The following is a 24,826-nucleotide window of genomic DNA, read 5'->3' as shown; positions in this document are numbered from 1 at the left end:
AGATAAACAATTTTCTAAGTGGCAGACAGTGCTGTGGAGAATAAAGCAGGGGAAGAGAGAGATGTGAGGATATATTTTAATTGGATGAAGGAAAGACTCTGATAAGGTGACATTTGAGCAGAAACTTGAAAGAAGTAAAGTGATCCTTAGATATTTGGAGTAACCAGGAATTTGTAAGTGCAAAGGCTGAGAAGTATGAGTGCATGTTCCAGACACAGCAGGGGGGTCCGTATCTAAATCCCAGCAGGTGTGATTGGGGCAAAATGCTTAACTCTGTTCAGTGTTTTTCAATTTTATTCTTGAAAGATTTAAAAAATTCTTCAAAATTTTTTGTTTAAAAAAATAATCTTTAGAGTAAAATCAATAAAAATTAATTTTAAAATTCTTTAAAAAATCAAGATAGGAGTATTAATACCACCCTTTCTGGATTGTTGTCAGGATTAGAGATAAATGTACCTACTGCTGGCACTGTGTGGGAACTTAGTGTGTGGCCAGTTATTATTGTTATGACTCTCTATCTTGCTGTAATTAGATGCAGCCCCAATGAGGAAAAGCAGCGAGAGAAAGTGCACCTTGGTCTTAGCCCAGAAGTGTGGCTTCCAGTTAATTACTGGATTTTGAGTAACCATTGATAATCTCCAGATATAAATTTAATCAAATATAAAGTAAGAATGTTGGATTAGCTGAGAATTCTGAGTAATTCTGGAATACTGTGGTTTCAGAAACTTAGCATTTATAAATAATTTAGTGGACTTGAGAAATGCTGTTTTTGTAAAACCTGTCTTTGGAGTCTAGAATAAAGATTTATTTCATGTTAACTGTCAGAAAATCTTTTTTTTTTTTCTTCTAACCAGTGTTTTGGGAATAGATTGCTGAACTCAAATTTTGTCTTTTTGGCCAAAGCTTCTATGAAGAGGTGGTAAATCCATTAATGTTTTCCTAATTCATAGTTTGAATAAAGGAAAGAAGAATCAGTGTAGTGATTTTTCACTTCTGTGAAAAGTTTGTTATTAAATCCCTGGTGTATTTTAAAATTCTAGAATTTAAGGAAATAAGTATTTCCTGTGTGATTGACATCCTAAAACTCCTGTGATATTTCATCAGACTTTCTCTTAGGATGATAAATAGAGTAATTTTAGGTGCAATTTTAAAAATTGGAGATACATAGTTCTAATCTAGTTGTTACGGCACAGCAAAGTTCCAGAAGGAAATATACTAAAAAAGAGGTGTTATCTCACAGTTTGCTTCAGGCCACTTAGGTAGGGTAGAAATCAGTAGCTCTATATACCTATTTTGATGGGGTACTTTTTGTGGGTGCCTCCAGTAAAGGCATGTTGTCATTACTATTATTATTCCTATTATTATTATTCTTGCCCTTTAAGGCATGACTTTATTTCGGCTTAGGTAAAGTAATTAATATTCATGATGACAGTTCGGAATTATTAAGAATTCAGTGCTCAAGGAGATCTGAAGTCATGCTATTTTTTTTAAGGGCCATAGTCTCCAGAAATGATGAAGTGGAGAGGGGGAAAAAGGGAGAGAGTATGGATGAAAGTGAGAACATGAAGTAGGTGTTTAACAGGGGAAGATTCACTCGTTAAGAAAAATAACTTATGGGCGCCTGGGTGGCTCAGTGGGTTAAGCCACTGCCTTCAGCTCCGGTCATGATCTCAGGGTCCTGGGATCGAGTCCCGCATCAGGCTCTCTGCTCAGCAGGGAGCCTGCTTCCCTCTCTCTCTCTCTCTGCCTGCCTCTCCATCTACTTGTGATTTCTCTCTGTCAAATAAATAAATAAAAATCTTATAAAAAAAAAAAAAGAAAAATAACTTATATAACATTTTTCCTTTGAACTGGAAAACAGTATGTTACAGTGCTTTGTTGAGATAGGGAAAAATAAAAAATACATCAGTTCAGTGATGAATTTGCATGTGATACTAAGCTATAACATATTTTCTCTGACTCCCCATCCTTCCAAAAAAAAAAAAAAGTAAACAAAACCAAATAAATGCTGTTAACAGCTTCCTTAATCTTCAGGCTGCTAGACACACACAGGGAAGTTTTGCCCTGATACATTGCGTTAGTAATATTTAGTTTTCAAGAATTACAGAATATACGAAATAAATATGAAATGTAGTTTAATGTTCTTATTTCGGATGATTCTTTCCATTCTGTAAAGAGTTCCACTTTTTTTCCCAAAGATTTTATTCATTCATTTGACGGAGATTGAGAGAGAGAGAGAGCATAAGCAGGGGGAGCAGCAGACAGAGGAAGAGGGAGAAGCAGGCTCCCTGCTAGGCAGAGAGCCCAGTACGGGACTTGATCCCAGGACTCTGGGATCATGACCCAAACCGAAGGCAGACACTTAACCAACTGAGGCATAAGTTGCCCCAAGAAGTCCACCTTTAGCATTTTTAGACCAACTTGCTAAGATCTTTAAAGTTGCCTTTCCTTTCTTCTGTCCTGATATTTTTTAATAAGTAAGATATTCAACTCTCTGCTTCAAATTCTGGCCAGAGAAAAAAGACAGTTGTAATGCATGGTAAGGAGGGAGGCTCTAGCATCCTTTTTTTTTTTTTTTTTTTTTTTTTTTTTTTTTTTGAGTCAGCTAGCTTGAGTACCTTAGTGGCTCAGTCGTTAAGCGTCTGCCTTCAGCTAAGATCAGGATCCCAGTGTCCTGGGGTTGAGTCCCTGGAATCAAGCCCCCCATCAGGCTCCCTGCTCCACAGGGAGCCTGCTTCTCCCTCTCCCACTCCCTCTGCTGTGTTCCCTCTCTCACTGTGTCTCTCTGTCAAATAAATAAAAAAAATCAACTAGCTGTAAAAATTTTGGTGAAAGGACCATCCGTTTGTAAAAGAAGACGAGTATTCTAGGGTTCAGGGATCTTCAGTGAACTCCCAGCAGTGTACAAATCATTAGAAGAAATCCTTTTTTTTTTTTTTATTAAATATTTTATTTATTTATTTGAGAGAGAGGGAGAGCACAGAGGGGAATAAAAGGAAGAAGCAGACTCCTTGTCGAACAGGTAGCCCGATTCAGGGTTCAACCCCAGGACCCAGAGAGCATGACCTGAGCTGAAGGCAGATGCTTAACTGACTGAGCCACCCAGGTGCCTCAGAAGAGGTTCGTGAACCAGTTAAATGTGTATGTAAATGTATGTATGTATTATTTTTCCCCTCTATGAGAAGGTCATTTATAACTCATTCTCAGAAAGATCCATGAACCCATGATCATTAACTGCTTTTTAAGGACAGAATTTCATATGATTCTATCATGGTGTATAATTGAGTTAATATTGAAGTTCCAAGAGTAATTAGTTATGTGCCCATATACAGAAAGAATAATGATTTGATATTGGAAATTAGTGTCTTATAAAAATCCTGTATTATTTTTAGTGGAAGTCCTATAACAAACCTTAGCTTTATAGTGGCTGTCTTCATAAAACTACAGGTGACAATTACTGCGGAAGATTACTAAAGGCTCAAATGATAAACATGTATAGAAGCACTTTGTAAACTGTAAGATTCTATACAAATATAATACCTAAGTATTGTTATAGAACTTGTAAGTGGAGATACTGCTCTGTCTCCACAACTGTATTATTTTCCTGCTCAGGAAGGTAGCATGGACTTGGATTAGATCTTGTAAATAATTTGATTTAGAAGATTTTGTTCTTTTTGCCTGGTCTTGAAGGTTTTAAAAAAAACATTCAAGTTGTGTGGAAAGGTATGACCAGAAAAGCAGAAGCTGCCCCTTTCCTTCTGAAGCCACTCATAATGCCTAGTGTGATAAAATTAGATAAAATCCCTGCTTCTTTACCTGTACCTTTCCAGCTTTTATGTATATGTGTGTATATCTGTGTGTACTTATGCATGCATGTCTTTATCTATATCTGCATGCAGATAAGCTCATACATGCACATTTTTCATCAAATGACAGTACTATTCATGTTTTATAAATTGCTTTATTTAACAGCATATCTTGGACATCTTTAGAGGAGAAGGGTTTTAAAAATGCCTGGTATTGAATATTAGGGATCTGTTTATATTTTAAATACATTTTTATCTTTTCCTTGAAGATTCTTATCTTATTATTTGGAAACACAATAAAAGGGTTATAATACAATGAATTAGCAAAATATGTGCAGTGCATCTACAAAATATGTATGATGTATGAGACATTAGTATTTTCCCTAACTGACATATGCAAGGTGTTTTCTGCAATTGAAATATATTTTAAATAAGTATTCATTAAAACAGAATAGAACTATACTGGCTAATTAGTACTTGTCAGCTAACAGAGAATGTTAATAATGGTAAGCCAAAGTTTTTCCTTTTTAAGATATAATTATACAAGACTGAGGTCACAGTTTACTTTAAAATCTTTCTGGGTTTAAAATCCATGAATGCTGATCATTGGGGAGGTCTAATTAGGCTATTTATTTAAGAGTTTATAGTAGTAAGGTTAAAAATTATTGAAAGTCAAAGGTAAAACTCTTTGTGTAGAAGAATGGGTTTTCTAATTCAGTTCTTGTGCAGGGGCCATGCTAATCTTCTCTGTATTGTTCCAATTTTAGTGTATGTGCCTCTGAAGCAAACACTCTTAATTCAGTTCTTAAACCTTTGTTATTTGTCATTGGCTTATTCCCTTAAGGTTAGCTCCACATTTGATTACTTAAAAAAAAAAAAAAAAAAAAAATTGTAAACATTAAAATGAATTTTAACAAAATTTTAGTCCTTGCTTTGCGAGACTAGTGATACATTTTGCAGTAATATACACCCTGTAATTGAACCTTTTTTTGTATGAAATACTTTTTTCAGTTTTAGCTTTCCTTTAAAAGTAAGATTTAACGTTTAATAAATGGACATAAAATATGGGGAAGGACTTTTTCAAAGTATTTTGAAAGTTTAAAAAACCATTTTATCACAAAACCATCAGAATTACAGACGTTTGTCAATACATTGTTTTCCCTCCATTTGAGATTTAGTTCTGAAAGATGTTGTAGAGTAGTGCCTGTCTTGGAAATTAGGAGATCTTGATTCGTGTCTTGATCTACAACTACTTAGCTAAATGTTATCTTAGACTGTTCATTTATTCTCTCTCGCCCTTATTTTCTTACCTGAAAAATGAAAGTGTTTGATTACATGATCTCTAAAGTAATGCTGAGATTTTTTGAATTAAGTTTCATAGTACTCATACAGTTTATTTAAGATTTAATGAAGGTATCATATATATAAGTAATGTGTATTCACATAGTTGGTTATTCATTTAATTGTCCAAATACTTGTTGATTGTTTTTGGTCTTCTGTGCTGGATGTCCTGAATAAGAGGGTAATGGGCCTTGCCATCTTGGGACAATGCTCAGTGGAGCAGAGGAAATTAAACAGTTATTATGTAATTGATTATTTTATCCAGATGTAATATGACTGAAATTGAGTAGTAGAATTAGAAAAGTAGCAAAAAGAATGAAGATGGGTTCTGGGAGAGTGGGTTAGTAAAAGAGAACAACATGTACAGAGCCCCTAACTGAGGAGCCTGGAATGCTAAAAATTACAAAAAGGAACTATTCAGGGGTATGTTGCGTAGTAGGTAGCTGGTGAGGTGGTGGGCATCAGATCACACAGGGATTTGTAAACCATTTACATATTTTGGATTTTATGCTAATATTGCCTATAGTACTTCCAATTAAGTTCTTAGCATTATATAACCAAATAGATGTTAATGATCATAAAATACATTTTTTATATTAGAGAAACATTTTCTGTCAGTCGCTGTGTTATCAGTGGCATCAGATTCCTGGCTTCTCCCTTCACTCTTTCACTCTTAATTGGTGTTTTAAAATATAATAACAGGATTTGCAAGGGCAGCATAGTAAAAATCACTTAATGCCTGTCAAAGTCAGATAAGTGTTTTTCTTTTCGGTTATCAGTTGTTTCATATTTCCTGTGTCCTTTTCCTGCTTGCTGGAAGTGTAATAACGTGGGAATTTTGGATACACTACCAATTAAAAATCAACAAGTTAATATACTAGTCTAGCAGTTTACATTTTTTTAGTTACATACTGATTTGTTTCTTGTTCCACTACTGATTATGTTCTATAAGATATTAGCATGTAAAAAATGACATGTTAATATGCAAATAAGTTGTCTGCTCTTTTTTTTATTGTTGATTTTTAAGAACACTTCTTTATGTTAAAAAGATCTATGCTATTTTCATTGATTTTTTTCTCTGAAACTGGTTTTCAGTAGAATATTCCTGTTGGCTAACCCAAAAAGGAAGTTGTTTAATGACCAAGTCTCACCCCTTTTAAGACACTGACAGGGTAGGTTAGACAAAAGGAAAATGACCCACTTGCGGATATCTGAGTATCCTGAGTTAGTTCAAAGATTTCAGGTCTACCAATGTGTTTTTATTTTTAGACCATTGATACACAGATATTAATAAAGACTTATTACTTTTAGTAATATGGTATTCTTCTCAGGCTGATTTCCTAATAACTTCAGCAGATTAAGATAAAATACCTACTCTGTATCAATCAGAATGCATTCTTAGTGCTGAACTGTGTAATTCCTATTCTTGTTTGAATGGCTTCAATATGCTCTTTTCAGAAGCTTAGAACTTAGAACAATACGTATTAAATCTCATTTTCAACTCAGTCTAATGAGTGTTTATACAAACTAATACTGCCTATTATGTGTTTATCTTTCTTATCCTCTGTGCATTTGAATTAATTTAAAAGCTATTACAATTTGTAAATTCATGGAAACTAGATACTAAGCGTCATTCATTTTTTTTCTCTCTTCTATTTAGGTTTGTACTTTAATTTTACTAGTATTAATTTATTCAACATATACTTGTACTATGAACAGAAGCTCCTTCCAGTCACTTTTATGGTGTATAAAGGTAGATAAGACATTCTTAGTCCCAGGGAGCTTATAGACTTAAAAGCATTAAAAACACTAAGAATCATTTGTAAATAATACACAGGCAAAATATATTAAAATACTGCATAGGAGAGTTCAGAGGAAGGAAGAATTATTTTTCTCAAGAGAGAAACAATCTAAGACCTCATAAGAAAAGTTTTTACACTCTGGGTTTTAAAAGATAGATAGGATCAGATACATGCAAAAGAGAAAAATGCTGTTATTAGTGGGGTTTCAGAATAAGCAGAGAATATACATGGAAAAGCATTATGAATGTAAGAGAATCTGATTTTTATAGTATGAAATAGACATACATGGAAATAAAATAGGCCAAGTAGATTGGGATAGGATCATTGAGGGCCTTCCATATAATTTATATAGATATATTCAAATATAAGTTCATGTTTAGAAATATAAATTAAACACATTAGTTTTCTTAAATATTTTTGGTGGTTATTTCTATGTTGTAAAATTTGTGCTAGAGGAAAAGTTATACTACAGCCTTCTGCTGAATTATATTGCTAATATTGAAATAGAATTAGACTTTTGAAGAGAAGAAAATTTTCTTATGAATGCTGATATCCTGCTTTTAGTGATTTTTTCTATTTAAAATGTTTTCTCCATCATAAAATAAACACTCCTTAAGTTTAGATTATATGGAAAAATAGAAAAATGTTCATCTGCACAACTAACATTTGCATTTTATGTATTTCTTTCCATATAATATTTAAGACATTTTTCAGTAAAATAGAAAATAACATGAGATAGGTTATTTTTTGTGTGCTTTGAAGAGAATTTAGAACTGAAAAACTTCCCTACTTCTGTTTATCTTTCCCTGTGAGTTTGATTAAATAACTTTAAATATTTGACTAAAATCTCAAGTTTTCATTTAAATCAGAAGTTTTAGGCAGTTGAAACCATTGCTTTTTTTTTTAGTTTTAAGAGTAATATATTCCAGAAGCAAGCTTACTTTTTATTTTATTCCCCTTTAAAACTGCCTGGGGATGCTTGGGTGGCCTAGTCAGTTAAGGGTCGTCTGCTTACAGCTCAGATCATGATCCCAAGGTCCTGGGATTGAGTCCCATATTGGACTCTTGCTCAGTGGGGAGCCTGCTTCTCCCTTTGCCTGCTCTTCCCCCAGCTTGTGTGTGCGCGCTCTGCTCTCCCTTTCTCTGACAAATACATACATACATACATGCATACTGCCTAAAAACATGGTCAAAACAATATTCAGTGAGAAGGAATATTTTCTCCCATTTGTATGTGAAGAGTTGTGGTTATTTAGCATTATCAGCACAAACACAGTTATGTTCATAGTCTCATGTAAAGAAAGAAAAATGTAGAAAGTTGCAGAGCTAAAAGTTCTGAACAGGGCTCGAGATTTTAGGAAGGCCATATAAGATCCATATTTTGAGTCACGGTTTGTTAATGGCGGGCCTACTTTGTGCCAAGCCTTATAAATATAGAGCAGAATAGGACATGACCCTGCATGGGGAACCTGGGTGGCTGTGTTGGCGTCCGTGTCTGTGTTGCGCTTGTGTCATAATCTCAAGGTCTTGGGATGGAGCCCTGTGTTGGGCTCCCTGCTCAGCTGGGAGCCAGCTTCTCCCTCTTCCTCTCCCTCCCGCTTCTGCTCTAGTGCATTCACTCTCCCTCTCTCTCAAATAAATAAATAAAATCTAAAAAAAAAAAAAAAGACATGGCCCCTGTCTTTCAGGGTGTTCACAGCCTTGTTTAATGGATCTAAATAGAGAATCCTGGGACTTGACACCAGACCCTTCCTCAAATGTGCAAAGCAAGTCTGTAATGCAGGATACTTCCATTTGGTAGAAATTAAGATTATTGAAGGAAGCTGCCTAAAACCCAGGAGTTTTTAATGTATCTTAAGATTTTGGTGCTAAAATTAGAAGAGTAGGATAATAATTATATATATATATATATATATGTATATATGTATATATATATATATACACCATATATTATTGCATACCCTGGATTTATATGCACATGTATTAGCTTTGTGACAGTATGGAGTTTTTAATACTAATGGCATGTCTTTCTCAATGTAGTCTCTCAACTCTGCCATTTAGTTTCATTTAAATATTTAAATTCATTTAAATTTCATTCTTAATACTTTTGGATCATCTGTTATCTCTTCATTATTTCTGCAAACCTATTCATATAAATTGAGATACACATGGATTTTTGAAGTCCCACTAAATAAATAAAAATTTTTGAGTGATTTAGTTAGTGTTTTCCTGGTCTGTGAAGTGAGACATTATGCTTGTCTAGGACTATGTTGAAGCCCTTTTAGAGGAAGTCGTAGTCTCAGTCTTATATTCAGGAGGCATTAACCTGTTTTCTAACTAACATGTTGTAGAAATTACTCCTGTTTTTAAATAATAATAAAAATAAGCATTTATGTGACATTCAGAATTGCAGATATTGATGATTTAAAACCATTTTTTCTCTATAGGACACCATTGCAGTAGCAGGATTTACTGTGTTGTCGGCATCTTCACCTACAAGCAGAGATGGTAAACATCGCTTATTTTTGAAAGCATTTGAAGACTTCAGATCAACTGTTTATGTAAGTGTATAACTTTTAGTCCAATCATTTTGTGGTTTTAATGAGGTAAGGGGATGGAATTGGAGCAGAATTTCTGTAAATCTGCAGATAAACTATTTAGCCTGACTGAATTATTTTAATTAAATATTTTAAGTTTAAAGCAAAAATTCTCTTTTCAGCTTTATGTTTAGAATGATTCCAGGTAGAAAAGAAAGATCCCTTAAAAATAATTTACTAATGGAATTTTTAAAACTTTGTAGATACTCTAGATCTCATTCTTTACTCTTACATCATCAGCCTTTTTTGGTGGTCTACTTGATTTCACTTTAAATTGATCAAGTGCCCTTTTTTAGGTAAAACTGATTTCCTTCTATTTTATTCTTTACAGAGATGCTGATACTTTGCTTCCCACTTCACCCCTCCTCCCACAGGCCCTGTGTGTGTGCATGTGTGCATGTGCACACATGGAGACCATCAGTTTGGTCAAGGCTGTCAGAGAAGTAGAATTGGGCCAAGTCCTGTGCTTGCAGGCTACCATCTGCCTGTTTTTCTGTAGTATACAAAATATGGGCTAGGGGTGATCCTCTGATACTGAAATTAATGGATTAGACTGAATCTTAGACAGTTTTGCACATGTCAGTCTTAATGTAAGGCATAGTTTTGTGCTATTCTAGTGAATTTGAATATTATGCAGTTAAGTGTGTAGTTTTGGTGCAGTTAAAGGTTTGTAATCACATTGGAGGATGGTCGTATACAAGTAAATCCTCTTTCTTTGTTTTCAGGTTTATGTTAAATCTGTCAGAGATTCTTCTGCAGAATCAATGTCTTTGGTAAGATAATACTCAGTTTAATTTAAAATAGGCACACCCACACACACATAAAGATAACACACATGTATGTATTTTGTATATATATGATATCCACTTATAGTCTAATTTTTAAAATAGTAATATAATGGGAAAACAAAATATCTACCTTTTTGATACCTAATAATGTTAAATTTGAGTTATATATTTACCTAGTAATTAATAACTGGTTGTTCTTTTATTTGGAGTATCTGTTGGTATTTTCTATAAGCTACACATAAAAAAAATTAAAAGGGAAAACATTTTATTTTGTGAAGATACTAGGATTAGTACTTTTAAACCTCAGGCGGATACTTTTGTTTCTTTTTCAGTTATATTTATAAACAATATCATGTGCCAAATTGTGATTTACAAATTATTAATTTTAAGAGGTTTATTATACTTGTGATACATTTTTCATTTATCTATTTTTAATATTTTAAAAAATTCTGTTATAGCAATAGGAAGGTTCCCATTTTTATAGGTGAGCTACATGTAGCTGAGTAAAACTGGAAAAAGGGTAATATATATGATGAAGTTCAGGATAAAGTTTACCTTCTGCCTATGTTCTTAAACCTTTTGTTTCTAATCGACAGAGTCCAGGAACTTTGTTTTAGTTAACAATGACTATAGGGTACAACTTTTCAATTCTGAATAATACTGTATGGAAATATAATTCAAATTTGTTATTTAAAGAAACTGTAACCAATAAAAGAGTTGATATACGTTTTTAAAAGCATGAATTAGCTGCAGGTATTAGTTTTTCTCAAAATTATTTTACATTGCTCAGCTTCAAATATTTGAAACATCCACAAACCTGTATATAAGGAAGAAATAAAGGAAAGAACTTATGAAATTGGTAAAAATGTTTTTTCAGCGATCCCAGATATTCTGATCTATTAGACTATAACTTAGATGCTCTGCACGTATATACTAGCTTATTTACATGGAAAGACAAATTATAATCAAGAAGTTGTTTGTTCTTCATGAATTTTATATATATATATATATATATATATATATAATATATATATATATTATATATATATATTATAACAAGTACATTGCATGGATGACCATAATGGTTAGTGTCATTGAGCTATATGCTGGCCTGCCCCATTCATCTATACATTAGCGAGATAACTTTAATATCTTGGATGTAGTTATTTGTCAGCTAGGTACATATCTTTCCTTTCTGTCCCATATGCTGTCCATTATTTTTCTTCCATCATTTATGAGCTACATTTTTTATATCAAAGTTTGATGAGATTCCTAAGCATTACCTTTCTTATACTTGAACTAAAGGATCAGCTTCCTTGAAAAAACTAATTAACTCATTTTGATTAGAATTTTAAAGTTTTAACTCACAATGCAGTAGGTAGTAACCTTATTTCTGGTTGTTGGTGGGATGGATAGGTGATGGGGGGCAGATGTGTGATTGTTTGACTAATACGCAGACATGTCCTTGTAAATCACTTTCCCCTTTCTTTCCAAACCTATGTACAATTATTTCAGACAATTTTCCTTTTCTGTTTTTCCCATTTTTAATGTATTTATACCATTTACAATCAAAACCTGTAGTAAAATCTTTATATAATATAGGGGGAAAAAAAGAAATATATACCACAAGTTTTGAAGTGATATTACTCAAAGTTAAAATCCGAACCAAAAGTTCTTAAATTGCATTTCTTAGAATTATGTACAAATTACATAATTTATAATCAAAATTCTTCGTAAGAAAAACTGGTTGGTTTGTATAGTAACCTTTATAAGCTGTGTATTTCCTTTTTTTTCAGGCTATATCCTCTTTTTAGACACTTAAAAGGAAAAAACTGCAATTAGATTGGTTGTTATTTTAAAAATTGAATTATAAAATTATTCTAAAATGTAAATACTTAGTGTTGATATATTCACTGTCTTCGCTTTCTTAGGTTCCAGCAACACATTATATATATACACCCCTGAATCAACTTAAGGGTGGTACAATTGTCAATGTCTATGGTGTTGTGAAGTTCTTTAAACCTCCATATCTAAGCAAAGGAACTGGTAGGTATTAAAATTGGTAAAGATTTTAATGGGCTGGAGCTGCTTTTTTGGTTTCAGAAACATAGCTCCTTCAATACTGTTAAGTCTTGGAAGCTCAATTCTCATTTATTTAATTTTTTTAAATATTTATTTGAGAGAAAGCATACGCACGCACATGGTTGCATGTGAGTGGGGGCAGGGGTTGTAGAGGGAGAAGGGGAGAGGGAATCCTCAAGCAGACTCCCCGTTGAGCATAGAGTCCAACACAGGGCACTGTCCCAGCACCATGGAATCATGACCTGTGCCAAAATCCAGCATTAGCCATGTCAGTGACTGAACCACCCAGGCACCCCTCAGGTCTGATTTATAATTGCCAAATAATTCATATGCACATTTTTGGCCATTTTCACTTATAAAGTAAGTATGGTCTTTAGATTCCAAAGACTAAATTAAGAAAAGGATGCTAAACTGCAACATGACAGCATATAAAAGTATGACATAGGCTAAATATAAAGTATTTTAGTACTATAATGGTGGTATGTAAGTCACTTTTAATTCTGGTATAGAACTTAAAAAAGACCAAAATATAAAAAATAAGTACCTGTGAACATGTTAATGAATACACGATATAAAAAGATACCAATTATAGCGTTAATAACAAAGTATATGTGAGGAGGAGTAGAAGTATAGTTTTTATATATAATATTTATTAGCTTAAAATGGGTTGTTCTAACTTTAAGATGATTTATGTGAACTCCATGGTAACCAGAAAGAAAATACTTACAGAAGATACATAAAAGGAAATGAGTATGTCGCTACATTAAAAAAAAAACAATGAAATACGGAGGGCAAAAGTGCTAAAAGACAGAACAGTTAGCACAATGGCAGTAGTTAAGTCCTTTCCTACCAGTAATAACTTCAAATGTAAAAAAATTAAACACCTCAGTCAAAAGGCATAGTACTTCAGTTGTTTTTAAAGACGATTAAGATATAACCTACTAATTCTATAAAATACAAGCCTTATTTATTTATTTATTTTTTAAACAGGTTTTTAAAACCATTTAAACAGTCTGGTTTTAAACAGACTGACATAGAAAAGAATAAAAAAAACATGAGTTTCAGTTTTCTGAGGGTTAATTTAGTAAAGACACCATATAGCTTTACCTTGGTTTAATTCAGTTCAACTGAAATTTAACAGTTACTAATCTATTTAATCTAACCTGAAACAGCATTTGTAAAAGGCACCGTTATGTATCACCAAGAAAAGCTCTGCCAATTAAGTTATGCTTCACTGTTAATTTTAAGATGTAGCCATATTTTAGAGATACTAAAAATGCACAGAGGTGTTGTTGATGAAATACTGTCTTTATCTACTGCATGCCAGGTGCCGTGGTTTTTCCTAGAAACACAAAGATGTTCACATTGAGTTTATATTTTAAAAAATATTTTATTAAATGATATATATGTAAATTTTATTATTGTGGAGTGAACTCAAAGTGTACTCTTTAGTGGGAGATGAGGGAAACATCATATTTTCATGTAGTCAGAGGATTTTGTTAATGCACAATGGAAAGACTTTGTGAAAGTGACTGAAGACTATGAAATCCAGAGAAATTTGAAATAGGTGGCAACTAAGTCTGAAGGCGTCAGAGGGATATGTTATTGAAAACTTTGGTGATTTCTCTTTTAGCAGAAAGGGAATGTTAAACAGTAAGGTTGAAGCAGAGAAGTTACTGTTTAAGTGTTTATTTCTCAGATATTTTCATTTGACTTGACTTTATCCCCACAGTCTGCATTCTCCAAGCTCTCATACTTTTCAGTATTTACTTGCATATGTTCATGTTGGTGGTTTGTTTACATCATCAGGTTTATTGTCCCCTGAATCTTAATATTCTGTAAATTTGCTATAAAGGTGTGATCACTGTGATCCTCTTCTGGTTGTAAGTGTTATCTGGCAGCTCTAATTGGCCTGCTGAATTTATGAAGAAGCTACATGACTACCAGTTATGTCCATCTGACTTGGTAAAAGATAGAACTTAAAAACTTTTTGAACTTGCTACATCACTAATTCTTGTCACTGAAAGTTTTTATTAAATTAATCAACAAATGTATTCAAGAATAACAAATAATAGTGTAGACTGAAATGATAGTTGTTTTTAAAACACTGATGACTCAATATTAATTTTAAGTTATTACTTGACAGCATAATCATGTTTTCTTCTGACAATGTTATTAAATCATGTGTATATAATGAAAGCCTTGGGGAACTATTATTTTTATTATATATTCATATATATTTTATGTCTTTATCAGATACGTTTAGTTGGATCCAGTCCCTTAATAAAAAAATTCATGAGTAGTAATGAACCATCTGTTAATACGACGATAATATGTTTCTCTATTTTTTCTGAGATACTGAATTAAAATGAATGCCATCAATTTTACCACAACATATTCATTGAATCTCAGTCACATGTCTTTACTACCAGCAAGGGTAAAGTTTTAAAATTATCTATTACATAACTTTAGTTACACTTTTTATTTCTATTGATAGCACTCATCCTTCAACATGCTGTAGGAGAGTCGGACAAATAACACTTTCCTGTTGAGGAAAGGATCAACTTCATTAGTATTACTACTGAGATGTACCAGAATAAATGTGCAGGAACAATCCACAGCTCTGCCTTTTTTGTATTACATAAAGCAATATTATTTTGCAAATGTGGGACCACAATTTTAAATACTACATCCAGAGGTACATAACTGGTTATTTGGAGGAAAGTTACATTTATGCAGCTCAAATTTAGGTAAATGGAAAGAAGTTTATTCTATTCTGTATCATTAGCTGGAATTTTTCATTAAAATTTATTTTATAAATGTTAAATTCATTGCTACCGAGGCTATTTGGTGCACTCTAGCCTTTGTGCTTCTTGACTAAAATTTTTCTTCAAGAAGAAAAATTAAATTAAAATTAAATAAATAAATTAAATTAAAATTCTAATAGTGATTATATATGACCTACATGCTGCTGTCTTATTTCTGGTAGCAAATGTTTATTCCCCAATCTTTATATTCAGTCTTGGAGAAGTTGTAGCTTTTTTTCTATAAGTCTGTCAGTCCTGTTGTTAAAAGGACAGTATAGATAATTACATTCTTTCTTATTCAATTGTGATAAGATTCATCATGAAAACTGAGAATTTCTCAAGGATTGTGGAAACAACATTTAGTAAAAGATAATTGCATCATCAAAATTGATTTTGATAATGATTCATCAGGGGTACATAATATGTCCTCTTTTATATGAAGGCAAGGGCATTGCTGCCTTAGGATTTTGAGATTTTATAATTATCTTTGAAAGCCTCATTTTTACTTTTGCTTCAGAGAACTGGCTAGACACAGTTGGGTATGTCAGTTTTTGCCTTACACAGATAACATATTTCTTTAGTTAATGTCTGTTAAGAAGTTTAGTTTTAGCTTTGTCTCAGATTCTAACAGATAGCCTCCAATTTCTTAAAGCTTGAGACACATTTACTCTGTTCCTATTGTCTGTTCTTGCTAAATAAGATCAATGTAAGCTGGCCATAAAATACTTCCTGGCTTAATAGTATGTGGCTTGTCCTTGCTTGTTATCAGTATCATAATGCCTGTTCATTCTGTGAGCAAACTGGAGGAGTAGAGGGAACTCTGTTTGTGCTACTTTTCTAATATTCGAATCCAGAGGAAAGGAGAGGATAGCCAAAATATTTATATCATTTTTTGACTGTCCACCTCTGCTCCCTCCTGCCTTTTTTTTTTCTTTCCCCAAACTCTGCGATTCTATAGGTCTCAGCCTTTTTGTGCCACATGATTTGGCACATTGCCTGTTACTCCCTAGCCTACCAGAGGAATGCGTTATGTTCCAAAATTACTTGATTTTCATACCTACCTCCCATTAAAAGTCTCCATTTTTGGAAAGCAGTTTGACTAATCTTGAACAGTTTTGGATGTTACAGTGTTTCGAGAAGCACATCTTTCTTTTGCTGTTCATTATCTTATAAAACGATACCTCTTTTAGCCACAAACTGAGCATTATAATCAAATTTTTAGAGCAGTATCCAAAGCACTGGAATTTTGAGAGACCCTGTCTATGGATAGGGTGCTAAGATATAGGGCCCTGGGAGTTTTTTCCTGTCTATAGAACATCCCAGCTAGCTCTAGAATGCTATTTTTGGCTGTGTAAAAATATTTTCACTCAGGAGAATGATTTGACATATATACATTAATGTCATTAGCATTATTATTTGATTATTTTCTTTTGTATGAGTAATATTGGTTGCATATTAAATGATTATGTAGTATCTTTTAATTTTTAAAAGTATAACGAACTACATATTCCACATTAAAGAGAATTTATTAATTACTGAATAATTTATAACTCATTGGTGTTCCATTAGATCCAGGACACTTCTTATTTATCAAAGAGAGATTAAAGCATCTAGTATGATGTAAAATTACATGTATATTAATTATATTTTTTATATTTTAAAATTTATAATGCATATTTGAAAGGTTTTTGGTTTGGTTTTTTTTTTTTTAGGTTTTATTTAAATTCAAGTTAGTTAACACATAGTATGTATTATTAGTTTCAGGGGTAGAATTTAATGATTCATTATTTACATATAACATCCAGTGCTCACCACATCCCATACCTTCCTTAATGCCCTTCATCCAGCTACCCCATCTTCTCATGCTCCTCCCTGCTGACAACCCTCAGTTTGTTCTCTGTAGTTATGAGTCTTTTTTTTTTTTAAAGATTATTTATTTATTTATTTGACAGAGATCACAAGTAGGCAGAGAGGCAGGCACAGAGAGAGGGGGAAGCAGGCTCCCTGCTAAGCAGAGAGCCCGACGTGGGGCTCGATCTCAGGACGCTGGGATCATGACCTGAGCTGAAGGCAGAGGCTTTAACCCGCTAAGCTACCCAGGCACCCTATTTTATGGTTGCCTCCTTCTCTGTTTTTTCTTTTCTTTCCCTTTTTTCCTCTATGTTCATCTGTTTTGTTTCTTAAATTCCATATATGATTAAAGTCATAGGATATTTGTCTTTCTCTGATTGACTTATTTTGCTTAGCGTATTATATTCTAGTTCCACCCACATTGTTGCAAATGGCAAGATTTCATTCTTTTTGATGGCTGAGCAGTATTTGATTGTGTGTGTGTGTGTGTGCGTGTGTGTGTGTGTGTACGTACATATTCATACTGCTGCTGCTTTCTCCATTCATCAGTTGTTGGGCAGTTTTTCATGTGTCTGTTAGCCAGCTGTATGTCTTATTTGGAGAAATGTCTGTTCATGTCTTCTGCCCATTTTTTGACTGGATTTTTTTGTTTTTTGATGTGGAGTTTGATAAGTTATTTATAGATTTTGGATACTAGCCCTTTATCTGATACAGCATTTGCAAATATCTCCTCCCATCTCATAGGTTGCCTTTTAGTTTTATTGATCATTTACTTCTCCGTGCAGAAGGTTTTATCTTGATGAAGTATCCCAGTAGTTGAGTTTTTTGTTCATTTGTTTTGTTTTGCTTTTATTTCCCTTGCTTTCAGAGATACATCTAATAAAAAGCTGCTGTGGCTGGGATCAAAGAAATTGCTGCCTGTGTTCTCCTCTAGGATTTTTATGGATTCCTATCTCGTATTTAGGTCTTTCATCCATTTTGAATGTATTTTGGTGTATGGCGTGAGAAAGCGATCCAGTTTCGTTCTTGTGCATGTGGTTCTCCCAATTTTCCCAACACCATTTGTTGAAGAGACTGTCTTACCATTAGATATTACCATTAGATATTCTTTCCTTTTGTCAAAGATTAGTTGACCATAGAGTTGCAGGTCCATTTCTGTGTTCTCTGTTCTGTTCCATTGATTTGTTTGTCTGTTTTTGTGCCAGTACCATATGGTCTTGATGATTACAGCTTTGTAATACAGCTTGAAGTCCGGAATTGTGTATATCTTTGGAAGTTTTAACCCTTTAGGAGTCCTTTACCCTTATAAAAATGTGATGACAGCTGTAGCGTTTGCCGCACAAAAATGCACATGCATGCCTAAAGACTTAAACATACCATATCAAAAGTTCATGCCCCCCTCCTCTGAAGTCCAGATTGCAAACTACTAATCTATAGTATGTTCTTATGTTATTTGAATATTCAGGCAAGGGACGCCTGGGTGGCTCAGTTGGTTAAGCGGCTGCCTTCGACTCAGGTCATGATCCCGGCGTCCTGGGATCGAGTCCCACATCGGGTTCCTTGCTGGGCAGGGAGCCTGCTTCTCCCTCTGCCTCTGCCTGCCACTCTGTCTGCCTGTGTCACTCACTCTCTCTCTCTCTGACAAATAAGTAAAAAAAATATTAAAAGAAATATTCTTATGAATATTCAGCCAATATCAAAACCACAAATATATTTTTGATTTAATGCATGGTTTTTAAAATAAATAAATTTATAGTTTTTTTTCATTCACTCATTTCCTCGTTTATTCAACAGACATTTATTAAGTACTTGTTATATATATATATATATATACATATATATATATATATATATTTCCCTATATATATATATATTTCCCAAGTCCAGGTATTACACTAGACTTGGGAAACGCAAAGATATCTAAGACACTGTTTCTACCCTCAAGGAATGTTTAAGACAGATAGTAATAACAATACAGTGATTATAATTGTTCATGATTTCACTTTGTTTTTAGTCTTTCCTCAATTTTTAAGACTCAACTTTTATTTCTGCACTTATTGTTGGCTATGTAAGATAGACTATTGAACAGTGAGTTTACTTACCTCTTCTAAAGGCTAGAGGTTGTGGATTGGGCAGGCATGGAGTTTTCCATTTCCCAAGAGCTAAAAAATTATGTCTAGTTGAGTGAGATAAGACTCTTCACAAGTTCTTGGCTGTCTTTCAGGAATGGAAGGCATCTTGGGGGCATGATTAGTCATTACTTACCTCTTTAAGGCCTTGGAGAGGTGAGCTAAGCCTCTCTTCATTACTTTCTCCTGCTTTTTTGTCCATGACAGTAAGAAGTTGGTTTCCACTTGGAAAATGAAGGTGGAGAAAGACCTTTCTTCCCCTGTCTCTGAACTTTTGTATTGCTTGCTTGCTTATATTCAGGAATGACTGTGATGAAGCTTGAGGTCTCCATCTGGCTTTTAGTTCATATCATAGGACTGAGTCTTTTTTTATGACCTCTTCCTCTAAGAAATTATTAGCCTGCTAATTTAGAAAACCATCCTTATGTTTCATTAGTTTATAATTAGAATTGCTTTAGTGGGTCATAAAAACCAGTACTATTATTTCCTCATTCTTTCTTATAACTTAGGTTGCATGCTTTTATTCATTTAATTAAACATTTTCTTTGCCAGCCTTGCACTAGACTTAGTTGTTGTCCATAGTGATAAAGTGATAAACTCTCAGAGAGTTTATCATGAGGGAGTTGAGGAAGACCTAAATTTAATCAACTGGCTAAGGCATAGTTGTGTGCTATAACTAAAGAAGCAAGCAGAGTGCTTTGGGAGTGAGAATGGAGAGATTAATGCTAACAGGGGAAAGCCTTCTAAGAGGTACTGAATTTGAGCTGAACTTTTGAGGATAAATTGGATGTGGATAGATGAGGAAGAAGAGGCCAGCACTCCAAATCTTGGAATTGCAACAGCAGTTGTCAGACTTTTATAATGAAAATGTGGACTTTCAGTTTCAAAAGCTAACTGCTGAAGAAGTTGACTTAAGTATAATTTTAAGCAATGGAATGTCTGCAGGGTACTGATACATGATTTCATGCTCTTGTGGCAGTCTTTTTCAGGGATCATTATTAAAGACTTAGGATACTTTGTGCTGTACACTTTGTTTATATTCTAGACCATAATTTAAAAGTATATTTTGTATTTATGGTTTCTATAAAGGGTAGAACTGATTTTTAATAAATATGTAACCAGTAACCCTATTTATATGATAGAATTATAATATAGTTGGCAGTTGGCCTTTAAAAGATGATGTACTCAGAATTACTACAGATAAAATGTTTTAAGCAGCTATCAGTGGAATGCTTTGCTACATTACTTCTCAGGTAAAATGGATTATAGTAATATTTAGGTTCACAAAAATTACTTTCAAGTTACAAATTGCTTTGTTTTCCATCTGCATTTTTAAGTTCTATTTCAGTTTACTGCTTTCTCTCCACTTTACAAATCATGATTGAGAAAAATCAAAATGTATACTCTTTTTCAGTTTGGTTGTCTTTTTTTCAGCAATTTCTGGAATCTTCTTATGTGTTAATGATATTAGTCTCTTTTGTCATAAGTGTTAAGATGTTTTTCCTGGCATTTTAGTTAGAGTACTGATGGTCTTTGAAATACAAATGTTTAACCTGCATTTGGAGTTATAATTTTTTTTAGAGAGGCTTTTCCATCCATTATAAGATCTGAAAAACAGTAGCCCTGATTTTCTTAAAATTCTTTCATATTGTTAAAAACAGATAATTGCATATATTTCCTGGAATTTTGTTTTGTATGTAGTGCAAAATGATCTTTTTGGTGGCAGCTCACTTATTTTAAAAGCATTTATTAAATAATGTGATGTGTAAGTCATGTACAATATACATACCTGTACATAAAGATCTGTGAAGCAACACTTATCAGAGAGCCTAAGATGAATTTTCTTCTCACAATATGTGACCCTGTGATAGTTCTCCTTAACTGAGAGGAGGACTATTCAGATGTTGTCCAATTTTTAAATCATTAGAGTATTTGCTGCAATCTCCACATAAACCTTTTGGAGATATAATAATACAGTCTTAATTGTTAAATTCAGTTTTTTAGTTCTTCATTTATCATTTTAGTATTTTTTTAAGACTTGGAGGAATATGTTGCTTGCATTTGCAGTATCCATGCTAATTTGCTTTCTGTCTCTATCCCCTTCTGGACACTTCATATAGATGCACTCATTCAGCATGTGGTCTTTGCTTCTGGCTTCTTTCACTTGACATAATGATTTTGAGGTTCATTTATGTTGTAGCATGTATTCATTTTGCTTAGTATCAGTATACTTTTATAATTATTTAAAGAATTATTCTAATTGTTTTGTCTTTCTTATTTTCAGTACAAACTCTGTGAGGATAGAGACCATTGCTAAAGTATTACCATAAATCCTCATACCTAGGAATACCATCTATTGTGATTGCTCAGTACATGGAGTAAAATGTAAAACTCCAGAACATAATTCCAGAATAACATTTATGAACTTATGAAATATCAGCCTACATACCTGTCTATTCTGTGGGTTTTGTTTTTTATTTTTGTTTTAATTTATGTATTTATTTGTTTTGGAGAGAGAGGGAGAGAATGGGAGATAAAGTGTGGCAAGGGGCAAAGGGAGAGATCTTTTTTTTTTTTAGATTTTTTTTATAAACATGTAATGTATTTTTAGTCCCAGGGGTACAGGTCTGTGAATTGCCAGGTTTACACACTTCACAGCACTCATCACATCACACACCTACCCCCGCACACACACACCCCAGTGTCCATAACCCCACCCCCCCTTTCCCCCCAGCAACCCTCAGTTTTTTCTGTGAGATTAAGAGTCTTATGGTTTGTCTCCCTCCCAGTCCCATCTTGTTTCATTTATTCTTTTCCTACTGCCCAAGCCCCCCATGTTGCAGCTCCACTTCCTCACATCAGGGAGATCATATGATAGTTGTCTTTCTCTGATTGACTTATTTCGCTAAGCATAATACCCTCTAGGGCGCCTGGGTGGCTCATTGGGTTAAGCCGCTGCCTTCGGCTCAGGTCATGATCTCCGGATCCTGGGATCGAGTCCCATATCGGCTCTCTGCTCAGCACGGAGCCTGCTTCCTCCTCTCTCTCTCTCTGCCTGCCTCTGCCTACTTGTGATCTCTCTGTCAAATAAATAAAATCTTTAAAAAAAAAAAAAAAAAAGCATAATACCCTCTAGTTCCATCCACATCGTCGCAAATGGCAAGATTTCATTTCTTTTGATGGCTGCATAATATTCCATTGTATATGTACACCACATCTTCATCCATTCATCTGTTGATGGACATCTAGGTTCTTTCCATAGTTTGACTCTTGTGGACATTGCTGCTATAAACATTCGGGTACACGTGCCCCTTCGGATCATCACTACATTTGTATCTTTAGGGTAAATACCCAGTAGTGCAATTGCTGGGTCATAGGGTAGCTCTGTTTTCAGTGTTGGTATGTATATTTCTAGCATAATATTTATGCTTCTCTTTCCTTCCTTCCATTACCTTTTTCAGTATAAACAAAACATGAGGGGATATTTATGTAATTTCACACCAACATAATAAGGCCAGTGCTGGGTGCCTCGCCTTCAGCTCAGGTCATGATCCTGGAGTCCTGAGATTGAGTCCCACATGGGGCTCCCTGCTCAGTGGGCAATCTGCCTCTCCCTCTGACCTTCCCCCTCTCATGCTCACTCTGTCCCATTCTCTCCTCTCTCTCAAATAAATAAAATCTTAAAAAATAAAAAAAAAAGCAAGTGCTACTATATAAAATTTCCCTGTGAAATTATAAGATTGTAGTATATAAATTGTCTTGATTCAGTGATTTGCTTTTATAACTTTTCCTTGGGTGTTTCAGTAATAAACTTTTATATAAATGGAAACTTACTGAAATACTGATTGGTTTATAAACAGTGCTATAGTAGATAAAAAGGAGGTAAAACAACTTTCATGGGGGAATTTTCTTGTGGATTGTATAATTTGTACGTGCATGCTTGCTTCTTTGATTGGATGAATTACCAGCTTTCCCTTATAAAACTCCAAGGCAATTTACACTTAATCATGCTGATGAAATTAGGTGAATTACTCAAGATTGCAGAATATAGGACTTAATTTATCATTTGTTATCTTTTCCAGATTTAATCAGGTTACATGAACTTAAAAGTTAAATACTTTGTCAGCAGTTTACATATGAAGTCTTACTAAAGCATGAAAGTCAAGTCTTTATCAAGTTTAAATATATATTTTAATATCCTAAAATGTATTTTAAGTAATTTATATTTATTTTTATATTACATTAGCACCTAAATGCACTATTTAGGTAGGTTAGGTAAGAATACTGATTTATGGAAGCTCTTTCTATTCTTCCTAACTTTCCTGCTGGTGTTAACTATCAAAATGGACTGTTGTCTTTTAATTTTGTAACTTCATTGTTAAAATATAAAGTTGTAAGTTGGTTGTAATTTCACAAGTTATTTTTCCTACATTTGGGAATAAGTTAAAATGAGGCATTGGGAAAGAAATTATTTTTATTAGTTTATGTAGCCTTTTTTGATGGATTATTTATTTGGTAAGACACTTCACTTCCTTGAAGCAGTAAAATAAAACATTTAGCAGTTTGCCTTGTTAGTATTTGTTAAACTGGGTAGCTTGGTTTCTACTCATGAATCATGTTAATTGAAAGAACCTGAAAGCTATTTAGTATGTCATTTAGATTGTTACTTGTTTTGTTATTGAGAGCTAGTTATTGGACAGATTTTTTTTTAACATTTTATTTATTTATTTCAGAGAGAGCCTGCATCTGTGGGGGGAGGGGTGGGCACAGAGGGAGAGGGAGAGTATCCCAAGCATACTCCCTGCTAAGCATGGATCCTGACCTGGGGCTCAATCTCAGGACCCCAAGATCTCAGTCTGAGCCAAAATCAAGAGTTGGATAAACCCAGGCACCTCTGGACAGATTTTTCTGAATGCCACTTGTTTTCTTGAATCTGAATTTTTGTTTCCTTCTTTCTTTGTTAATAAAAATCATATTAAAGAATTTGAAGTCATAAACGGTAAAAGTCATGGATGATACTTTCAAAAAAAAAATTAAGCCAAAAGAAAAAGTAAGGAACAGCGACTTAGCGTATGATAGCTCAGATAAATGGTGTACAAATATGCTCCATGTAAGGAGATGCCACTTTCATCCACATAGTCACTTATATGAAAACATGCAAGTGTGGCGATTTTAGGCTTGTCACTCAAGTCCTGATGCAGCTGGAGACTGCCCTCTTCCACACAAATCTGCACAGCGCATGGAGCCAGTTTACCCACTCAGAATTCTGAGCATGCCCTTACCCATGTGGCACACACATACCTGTTGTAATGCTCTCTGGGCATCCCCTGAGGTTGCTTTTGTCTCTCCACAGTCCATTCCCACCCCAACTCTGAACCTGACACAGATCCTAACCACCCTAACTGAACGTGACACAGATACTGGGGCAATGGGGAGAGGGAAGGGTCTAGAGAAGCAATGTGTACATTGCAAGTGGCATTTGTGTCCCTCTTTCTGATGGCTTTTAAGAAAAGGCTGGATGTAGATGCATGTGTGGTTGCACCCAAGACTTCTCCTCTCTTGGGCTCAGTAAACTTCCTCTGGAAAGCTTTTTGGGTTGTGCAATATTTCTGTTTGAAAAAGG

The 24,826-nt window shown here is 34.0% G+C and overlaps 1 protein-coding gene and 1 pseudogene across 7 annotated transcripts in view; one reads left to right on the top strand and one right to left on the bottom strand.

Annotated features, from left to right (window-relative positions):
• Positions 1 to 24,826, top strand: part of POT1 (protection of telomeres 1) — a 77,797-nt gene that overhangs the window by 16,000 nt on the left and 36,971 nt on the right. For all 7 annotated transcript variants that reach the window (XM_059171753.1, XM_059171751.1, XM_059171747.1 and 4 more), the window contains 3 exons: positions 9,397 to 9,510; positions 10,272 to 10,319; positions 12,266 to 12,380. In XM_059171753.1, the coding sequence (XP_059027736.1) occupies positions 9,397 to 9,510; positions 10,272 to 10,319; positions 12,266 to 12,380 (277 nt within the window). The remainder of the gene's footprint in view (positions 1 to 9,396; positions 9,511 to 10,271; positions 10,320 to 12,265; positions 12,381 to 24,826) is intronic.
• Positions 4,501 to 4,597, bottom strand: LOC131830965 (U6 spliceosomal RNA; annotated as a pseudogene).

Source organism: Mustela lutreola, chromosome 4 (assembly GCF_030435805.1).
Source record: "Mustela lutreola isolate mMusLut2 chromosome 4, mMusLut2.pri, whole genome shotgun sequence".
Lineage (NCBI taxonomy): Eukaryota > Metazoa > Chordata > Mammalia > Carnivora > Mustelidae > Mustela > Mustela lutreola.
The sequence above is the reverse complement of the archived record's forward strand: the minus strand, read 5'-3'. Positions and strand labels throughout refer to the sequence as shown.